At 37.5% G+C, this 10,755-nt stretch overlaps 1 protein-coding gene across 1 annotated transcript; it reads right to left on the bottom strand.

Annotated features, from left to right (window-relative positions):
• Positions 1-7,882: 7,882 nt before the first annotated feature.
• On the bottom strand, positions 7,883-9,911 carry LOC101982905 (olfactory receptor 4C15-like). Its single transcript, XM_013352094.1, has 2 exons — positions 9,892-9,911; positions 7,883-8,834 (listed from the first exon to the last, which is right to left on the bottom strand). Exons 1-2 carry the CDS (start codon positions 9,909-9,911, stop codon positions 7,883-7,885), a joined length of 972 nt encoding a protein of 323 aa, XP_013207548.1.
• Between the last annotated feature and the right edge of the window lie 844 nt (positions 9,912-10,755).

Here is a 10,755-nt window from a genome sequence, read left to right as displayed (position 1 = left end):
GTACTTTTGCAAATGTTTGAATGTTTATAATACTTCTCCCAAAGTTAGTTCTCAAAATAAGTAGTAGAAACAAGTCACGTTCCTCTGGATACTTATCCAAAAGAAAAATACCTCTTTTTGAGTGAACTTTATTGTTACAATCTCTTCAGTGAAGAATTGATACTCAATAGTGTTTTCCCTATCCATGAAGAAGTGATGAAAGGCCAGATCTTATGCCACTGGTGTGCATTTAGCCACAGGTGCTGCTTGTTCCCAATTACAATGTTTTTCTCATATGCAGAAGACAGCACTGAATAACATTGATCCCCATACACTACCCAGCTCTTATGTTCTTTCAGCTCTTTCCTTCAAGACATTTCCTGGATCTAGGAAGGAGTAATAGAGCTGTTCCATTTAGGCACGTTCGTTTAACAGTGACTTAAATTCAGAATGTCAGAAATTTGAGCCAATGTATTAAGCTCCTACCTACTGTAAAAATAAGGTATTCTATCAGTGTCTAAGAAGTTAACTATACACACACACGCACGCACGCGCGCACACACACACACACACACACACACATTGGCAAAATTTCCTTTTAGAAAAACAAAAAGGTTTTTTTTTCTGGTAGGGCTTGTAACCTTCATTTTTATAGTCCTATGACCAAATTTACAGCACCAGCCATGTAATTTCTTTGTGGAACACACTTCATATCCATTCAGAAACTTACTACCTAACCTCTAATCATTCATGTTATCATTGTGCCGGTGGGTATATATTTCCTTGTGGGTCAGCATTCCAGTATCTCATGTCCACACCTGGTTAAGACCATAATTTTTTTTCCCAAAACAAACTGCATAACCTGTACTGAAACTGTAAAAACTAGCCACCAAGGAAGAATATTCTTAAGAATTTCTTAGCTGTAAGTGAGCTAATATGTAATTATAAAGAATTTACTGATTCCTATATATAAAATCTCGCAGAGTAAGCATTCCTATTATAATGGAAAGGAATGAAGGTCCAATAAGCAATTTTCAAATAAAAGCCAGAAGAAAACCCAGCAGTTCAAACTCCCAATCCTTCAGCTCTATATTATCTGTCATCTGGGACTTAGAATCATTTGAGATATAAAGGTATAAGAGAGCTCTACTGTTCCAGCTCTAGTGCCTATGAAATAAGCAACCTCTTCTCCTGACTTACTTCCACTACTGTATGGAGACTGTTTCTGTCTAAGTCCCATGATCTGGCATTATCATTATCCTGATGTCTCCACTGTAACTTAAATTTCATCATTATGGTTTACTTGGTGGCCTTTCAAAAGGTATCTGTAGGATCTCCAGCTTTCCATACATATCTAGCCTTCAGTACCTTTATTAAACAATGGAACAAAACTCCATGACTCAACCCTTCTCACATTATTTTGTTTACAAGGCAAAACCATATGTACAATGCTTCATAACTCTCATGTGAGTTCAATATTGAAGTTTCCACCCTTGGGCCACAGAAATATGAGCTCCTTTATACTGAGAGAATAGTAGTCCATGGGAATCACTTCTTTGGCAGTTGTTTTTCAGGAGCACTGAACTTCTGCAACTCTTAGATCAGACTTTCTACTTTCAAATATGTTTGCTTTTCCATAAGTTTGAAACATTGATGAATGAAGATTTCCAAATTCTAGTGAATGTCAGGAGGAAGCTTGCCTTTATCAGTTAGAATCTTTTTTAAGGCACATAATTAGTATGAAAAGTGTTCAACTTGAATTGTTTTTTCCTGACAAACATATTTTAAAATATATTGCTGTCTTTCTTCTATCTTTTCACTGTAGACATGAATAAGTGCTGCAGCCTAAATGTTCTTCCTGCCAAAAATTCCTCTGTCAATTAAATTGGCTTAATATTTGTGAACTCAACTCCACCAAAGTACTCATGAAATAGACAGAATGAAGCCAGATTCTTTTTTTTTTAATTTATTTATTTATTGAGGATTTTCGCCTCCTCCCCGCCACCGCCCCCATTTTCCTCCCCCTCCCCCAATCAAGTCCCCTTCCTCGTCAGCCCAAAGAGCAATCAGGGTTCCCTGCCCTGTGGGAAGTCCAAGGACCGCCCACCTCCATCCAGGTTCAGTAAGTTGAGCATCCAAACTGCCCAGGCCCCCCCAGAGCCAGCACGTGCAGTAGGATCAAAAACCCATTGCCATTGTTCTTGAGTTCTCAGTAGTCCTCATTGTCCGCTATGTTCAGCAAGTCCGGTTTTATCCCATGCTTTTTCAGATTCAGGCCAACTGGCCTTGGTGAATTCCCAAACGAACATCCCCATTGTTTCAGAGTGTGGGTGTACCCCTCGCGGTCCTGAGTTCCTTGCTCGTGCTCCCCCTCCTTCTGCTCCTGATTTGGACCTTGAGATTTCTGTCTGGTGCTCCAATTTGGGTCTCTGTCTCTGTCTCCTTTCATTGCCTGATGAAGGTTAATATTCAGGGGGATGCCGATATGTTTGTCTTTGGATTCACGTTCTTATTTAGTGAAGCCAGATTCTTGACCAAAAAATTATTCAAATAGCCCCTATTCCAGTCCCTGATAGGAAGTCAGGACCACGAGGGTTGGTCCACCCACTGAGACAGTGTACCTGATCTAATGGGAACTCACCAAATCCAGCTGGACAGGGACTGAACAAGCATGGGAGCAAACTGGACTCTCTGAATGTGCTGACAATTGGGTCAGACTGAGAAGCCAATGATAATGGCACTGGGATTTCCTCTCTACTGCATGTACTGACTTTTGGGGATCCTATTCTATTTGGATGCATACCTTTCTAAGCCTGGTTGTAGGGGGAAGGACCTTGGACTTCCCACAGGGCAGTGTACCTTGCCCTCTCTTAGGACTGGAGGGGACAGGAGGAGACTGTGTGTGGGAGCTGGAGGGAAGTGGGAGGAGGGGAGGAAGTGGAAATTTTGATTGGTATTATTTATAAACTAATAAAAAATAAGTAAGAAAAAAGAAGAGAATGCTAACATAGAGTGCAACCAGCTAAAGAGAAAGAAGTATGTTGCAGTCAACAAAGCTGAAAGGAACTGGAGATCTGAAGAGTGCTTTGACATCAGACATTGAGATGTAGAGTTTGAAATTTGCCCAGATGTTTTTTTGGTCTGACTTTGGTTCAGTATTTCCCCACTATATTATCTTTCCTTCCTTTTGGAAAAAATACATATACTGAACTATTATATGTTGAAAGCATATGATCAGCTTTTTCATTTTGGTTTTACAGGGGTTATAGTTAAGAGATTGCCATGAGTCCTGAGAAGAGAAATGAACTTTAGATATTTAAACAAGTTTGAGACTGTTACAGACTATGAGGACATTTGAGTAGGACTAAATTGCACTTTTTTGATATAAAATCCTCTGGAGGTCATAGAGTCAATTGTCATAATTTTAATAAAAATATCCCCCATAGGCCCAAAGGGCATGACACTATAAGGAGGAATGGCCTTACTGGAGTATGTGCAGTTGAAGGAAGTATGTCTTTGGTCGTGAGCTTTTAGGTTTCAGACCTCAGGTCAGACCCAGTGGCTCAGTCTCTCTTCCTCCTGCCTACTGAACTTTCTGCTATGTCTCTAGCACCATGCATGCTACCATGTTTTCCATAATGATGATAATAAACTAAACCTCTGAGTTATAAGCCAGCCCCAAATGAATATTTTCCTTTAAAAGACTTGCTGTGGTCCTGTTGTTACTTCACAGCAAAAGAAACCTTACTAAGACACATATCATCCAAATCCAACAGAATGGCTTAGGAAGTTCCATGACCTGCACTAGAGATTTCCTAGGCCAGTGGAACAAAATTAAGTCCTTCTTCATCCCACCCAAAAGCCAGAAGCCATTAGTTGTGAAGAGCTATACTTTAGCATATTTATCACAGTTTCTAAGAGATTTTCAATCGTTTCATGCATGGACTATTTCTTTTTTCTTTTTTAGTGGTGGGGTGAGCGGGGAAGAGGTTGACAATGAGGCTTTCAATGTCTCTCGCTCTCAGTTCAGAGTCTGATGTCACCAATACCACAGCAAAAGATGCCTCCCTGCCCATAGCAGCCTGTGACAACACGAGTCACAGCTCATGGGCATCAACATGACAGCACAGATACTGGACATCAGCATGGTCTCTTGTGGTAGCACTGATCACAGATGTGTTGTATTACAGCTATGGAAGGAAAGGCTTCCCGAGTGGAAGCATACACCTCTGTTTCTGCTGGGAAGTTTCCCTCAAGTGTTACAGCTCTGTAAAGTATCCTGGTTGTTGATACAAAAAAAAAAATCACATACGATTTATTAGAAGAGAAAGACCCAGGAGGGTGGATGCCTCTGCTCAGGCAAGAAGAAGCAGAGAACTGAGCAGAGACAGTGTTTATAAAGCATATTTTGGGGCCAGAGCTATTTATTGTAAGGATTGGTGGGGTTTCAAGTCCAGAGCTTGAGCTTTTTACTCTATAGGACAGGGGTTGGCTTCAGCCATTAGAGCAGTAGGGATTTTCTGTGGGTGAAACCTAGAAGTTGAATGTTCTCAGGGGAGAGGCCTGGCCAGTTTTGTTCCTCAAGGGGCTGATAATGTACAGCAATGTGATTTTCAGAAAGAACATGGATCATGGACATCAACATGGTTTATTAGACCATGGAAATCTTTTGAGGACACTTAATCCAGAAAAATTAACAATTCTTCATCACAGATATCTTGTTGTTTCCCACTGTTAGGCTGATGGTGCAGTTGGACAGTTAATCTGGGGACAGGACCTGCAAAAGATCTAAGCTGATATATAATACCATGCCCTATGTACCTGCCAGGACTCTGGGCACAAATCATTTGCTTTGCAGTCTATGGGTAATGCCCCAGTCCTATACTCTTTTCCACACAGGGAACTATGCTGCCAAATTTCTAGTTCCAGGTCTCTCTGGCACACACCACTCCATTCTGCTATTCTTCTAGTCTTATTTTTAAGGTTGATTGTCCCACTTCAACTAAACTAATCAATATAAAACTCATAGGTGTGGCCATAGGCCAACATAAACAGCATAATTACACACACACACACACACACACACACACACACACACACACATATATATATATATATATATAATCTTCTAGGTGATTCCATCATGTCAAGTTTATTATCAACAGTATCCATCATAGTACTTATTTTTATTTTCTTCTCTTGCCTTACTGTTTTATATAAGCCTTCAAGCCTGACACAGAATAGAAGTAGAGACAGTGGATACCATTGACGTGCTCCTAATGAGAAGGTTTCAGTTGTCCACCTCTTCCAAGTTTTTTGTCTTGAGAATCCATAAAGGTATTTGTATGTGAGTGTGTGTGTGTGTGTGTGTCGAGGTGTGTGTGTGTGTGTGTGTATGAAAAAGCTTCATTCTGTAGCCCAGTTTAGCCTTGAAAGCAATCAATATTTTCTTTCTTTCTTTCTTTCTTTCTTTCTTTCTTTCTTTCTTTCTTTCTTTCTTTCTTTTGGTTTTCGAGACAGGATTTTTTCATAGCTTTGGAGCCTGTTCTGGAACTAGCTCTTGTAGACCTGGCTGGCCTTGAATAGATTTACACTTTTTTAAATTAAATCTTCAGGGCAAATGAACAACTCAGCATCAGAAACCATTGTATGTTGGGCAGAGTCTTCAAGAAGTCATAATAGACACATGACAGACACAGAGAGGTAGGCAGATCTCCTTTGCACATCTATGCTTTTGTTATATGTTTGGTTCACTGTATTCTACACAGGCTGTCAAAATACTGTTTTGACCCAAATCCTAATACTTAATTCACTTTCCAATGGGAAAACAATACATACAATCATAAAATTTTATATATCTTTTACAGGGTCTTATATATTTGCTTGGCATGCAAAATTAAGGAAAAATATACACAGTGTATTTACTATTTTTTCACATAAAATTAACCAGTCTTCTAATACTCTTATTTATGAGAGGGAAAATGTACAACTCTAATTTTCTGCACATCTACTTGGCACTCTAAATTTAGCAATACAAATATTAAGTGAAACACATTATGTTTTAATTTTAGTGACCTCTATTGATAATTATTTGAACATAATTATTTCTGTGTAGATACACAAAGAATACTAAAGTCACAAAATACATGAAAATCTATTACTCTTTTAATATTTTTTTAAAAATCTGGTTCCCTTGATCTTAACCACTCTGTAAAGAGTAGATGACATGAACACACTAAGGTGACATCTTGGCCCTGGTTCCTGCCAGCAAACTGATTTCCAACACCTGTGACTGGTTATGCCGGAACAGAACCTGCTTATGAGTATTACTCTATAAAACTGGGTCACAAGGCTCACTAGATTGAGGTAGTCATCACACCCAAAGGAGGTTCTGTCTCATTTAGTAAATCTTTGTCAAGAAATTCAAGAACTAACTTAAACTTTCTCCCAGATGTGAATGGACACACATTAGATGATACAGGTGGATGAAGCATGATTAATAAAAATTCAGGATCAGAAATTGGGGTTTTGCCCGAAAATCTGAAAAGCAAAACAGCCAGTCATTGACTCTTACCTCGACCTCAGTCTGAAATTGCGATCCTGCTACCCAGAATCTCAGAATGAGACTATGTCTGAGAGCTGCCTTCCCCATAATAAATTTCTTTATCGGGCTGGGATTAAAGGTATGCACCACCATCATTAAAGACATGAACTACCCAGTTTCTATTGCAAGTAGTGTGGTTAATGAGATTAAAGGTGTCTGACATTATGGCTACTGAGATTGACGGTATGTGTCATTGTGGCTGCTGGGGTTAAAGGTGTGTGTTACCATAACCTGGTCTATAAGGTTGACTAGTGTAACTCTTTTACTCTCAGATCTTCAGGCAGTCTTTATTTATACATAATGCAGGCAAAAAATTGAAATGTCACTACAGGCATAAACAATATTTGGGTTCTGTTTGTCATCTGCTCTCTGTATTTGTAGGTTTTGACATCTTACATTGTTTCTTAAAAATCTATTTTTTCTTATAATTATTTCAGTAATATTCTAATGCCAATAACATATTTATAATTGTCAACCATTGAAATATATTTGGCTGTTTTACCTAGGTGTACCATAAGTGTGATTTCTGCCTGTAGATGCCAGAAGAGAATGTTAGATGCCCTGAAACTGAATTACAGACAGCTGCGACCTGCCATGTGGATGCTGAGAATTGAATTCAGGACTTATAGAAGAGCAGGCATAAAGCGTTCTTAAGTTATGAGCCATATCTTCCACCCCTTCATCCATTTTTTTAAAATAAAGCATAGGGTTAATGTCCAGCCTTCTAATATTTGAGATTCTCCCAACATGTCATTGGATTTATGTGAGCATAAAATTATACAGGTATTAATTTTCATGTGGAAAGATTTATTAGTAAATTGATACACTCACTATTGAATAATATTACTCATTACTCTATAGTAAATCATGACTAAATCATAAAGTGTTTGTCTCAGTAAAACTTCTTCATTGGTTACATTATTTTCTAGGTGTGTTTTTTTTTGTTTCTTTGTGTTTGTGCCTCTGTGTACATATGTGGGTCATATAAAATGTGTGTACACATGTGAGGTGGAAAGATTTATGCTTCTGCACATGAATATAGAGACAAGAGAGGATTGTATCAATCTGTAGCCCTATACCTAATTTTATTGAACCAAGTCACCGTTTAATCTTGAACACACTGATTCTGTACTAGATGAACAGTTTGAGCCTTTCAAATCTGCTTATTCTATTTTTACTAGACCAGATTAAAAGTTCCCTGATTCAACTTGCTTTTGACATGGGTCCTGGGATTCAGGGCCTCATGTTTGTACAGAAAATTCTCTTTCCCATTGAACCATCTGACCAACATGTAATATTTTAATATTTATCAGAAGCCACTGTCAATCTCCTACACATTTTTCTAAAGGAATTCTTGATTTCCTTATTCCTGAAAGTGTAAACCATTGGATTAAGCAATGGTGTCAGAACAGAGGCAAATATAAGTGTGTTTTTCTCAAAGGAAAAGGCAGATGAAGGTCGTGCATATATTAGTATACATGGGACAAAGAACAAAATTACAACAGTAATGTGGGATCCACAAGTGGAGAGAGCTTTACTTCGTCCTTCAGAGCTGTGACCCCTTAGAGAGAAGAGGATGACACCATAGGAGACAATCAACAAGGAGAAGATAATGATGCAGAAAGATCCACTGTTAGCAAACACCAAAATGACAAAAATGTGTGTGTCAGTGCAGGCAAGCTGCAGTAATGGGAATAAGTCACATATGAAATGATCAATAAAATTGGGTCCACAGAAGGGCAGCTGCAAAGTGAAGATAACTTGTGTGATAGAATGTATGAATCCTCCTGTCCAGGCCACCCCTATAAGAGTGCCACAGAGCCTTCGGGTCATGATGGAAGAGTAGTGAAGGGGCTTGCAAATGGCCACATAGCGGTCGTAGGCCATGGCTGTCAGGACAATCACCTCCACTCCTGCAAAGAAGTGGCTAGTAAACAGTTGTGTCATGCAACATTCAAAGGAAATGGTCTTCCTTTTATAGAAGAGGTCCACAATCATCTTGGGTGTGACAGTAGTAGAAGTGCATGCATCCAGTAAGGACGGGAATGCCAAGAAGAAGTACATGGGAGATCCCAGCAGGGCAGGGCTAAAGATGATTGTCACCACAATTATCATGTTACCCCCAAGTGTTGCGATATAGACAAACAAAAATACAATAAAGAGTATTTTCTCAACTTTTGGGTTTTGAGAAAGCCCCAGGAGTATGAACTCAGTGACAAAGCTCTGGTTTTGCATGATTCTCAAAAAGATGCTAAATAAAAAATATGTTCATAAAAATCTGCAGTAATGAGAAAAAAGACTTTTATTGCACCTGAGAACAAAATATTAGAAATTTTAGAACAGTGTCATTTATAACATGTAAATTATGTTAGAGATAAAAATCTGAATGCTTTAGAATTACTACCTTTTGGATATTTGTAATTTAAACATTTCCTTGTGCTATAGATGAGGAAATAGTTTTACTTTGTATGGTCAGTTTTTATTGATTTATAGGGAATTTTTGGAGTGAAACAACAAAAGACAATTAGATATTATTTTCTTGATATTAACAAAAGGTCAGGTTTATTAGTCATGTCTGCCAACTGTGTTATTAGTGGTTTGTGATGATTAATTATTACACTGTCTTATCTAAGATATCAACAAAGGGAAAAATATACTTTAGGTATAATTGAAAATTCTGGCTACATGATAAGCTTAAGTGTGCTAAACATATTGGAGCTTCAAATGAATGTGTTGAAAATTTACATTTAACTGAACATTTTAAAATGTGAGAAGAATATTTTAAATTATTTTGTGTCATGACAACTAAATGAAATTAGCATGAAAATGATAACAAAAACAAACTAACAAAAATAACTACTACTTAAGATTTTACTTCCTGGTGAATAGTATGAGTCAAAAGTTATTGATTCTATTTTGTTATATTTATAATTAGAACTAAAGAGGTTGAGACCAAACAAGCAAAGGATGATTAACCTGTAGATTTTGGAGACACTGACTTGAACATACGAGATCTCCATAAAAGATCTCAGCAGGTAGAATATGAGCATTTATTTCCTCAAAATAGTTGCTTTCACCTGTGTTAATGAGGTATTTTGACAAAGGCAAGAGAGAAAACTATTAAGAATCAAAAGCTGATGTCCATCAATCAATTTCAAGTGAGAACAAGTAGCTACACATGGCTGAAGGAGAAAACTTACTTGTTGAATATAATTTAAACCCTAGAGACTCAATTATTTGCTAATTGTTTATACAATAGAGTCTTCTCAAGAAAACATAATTTTCTGAGATTTGGAATTTATATGAGCTTGGTATAAAACATGTTCATAAACAGCTTACCTGCCCTTCTCCAGGGTTTATGATATTAAATTGAAAATATCAGAATGTTACTTATGGTAATTGTTAGTAAATGATTAATTTTTAATGTCAGCTGCATTATCCACAGACAGCTTCCATGAACTAAGTAAATACTCTGGCTCTTGAATTCTTTTTTTCCAGATAATGTCAGCTTCACAAGGTGTCTATAGTTTTCTGTTCAGATCTTCATCTGTTTCAAGGAAACACTCTTTTGATGAGGGATGAGACCTGTACTTATCTATGGGTATAAGATCAAATATTAATAATGCAGTTAGTAAATGGTGGCTATATAGTCTTCTCCAAGATCCCTAAATAACTGACTTGGTTGTGGTGCCCAGCATGATTTTTCTCTAGTAGAGTAGGCCTAGAGGACAGAAAGATTTTAAGATCTGATGAAATTTGAAGATTTTTGTAAGACTTCATCTCCCAGTAATATCAGAGAAGCTACACCTATAAAGTTTCATCAATATATCAAGGCTTTCAAACCTACTCACATTGAGTTCTGTTTCAGATAGCATCGTTGGATAAAGAAAGCCAAAATGAGTGGGACGCTCCAAGACAAACTAGACCCAAAGTTAAATTAAACCTCAAGTAAATCTTTTTATGCTCTACCTGGGATGTCCATTTGCACAAAAAATGATGCCATTATTTTTACAGTAAAGCAGGTCCCAAATTTTTTGTTTAAATATCCATACCAGAGACTATAATTATGATTTATGATCAAAAGGGTTATTATTTTATATAATGTAGACGATAACTGACCTAAACACAAACTGTAGCCTACATTGAATTTTTTGACACAAGAAGACCATACT

This window comes from Microtus ochrogaster, chromosome 2, assembly GCF_000317375.1.
Source record: "Microtus ochrogaster isolate Prairie Vole_2 chromosome 2, MicOch1.0, whole genome shotgun sequence".
Lineage (NCBI taxonomy): Eukaryota > Metazoa > Chordata > Mammalia > Rodentia > Cricetidae > Microtus > Microtus ochrogaster.
The sequence above is the reverse complement of the archived record's forward strand: the minus strand, read 5'-3'. Positions and strand labels throughout refer to the sequence as shown.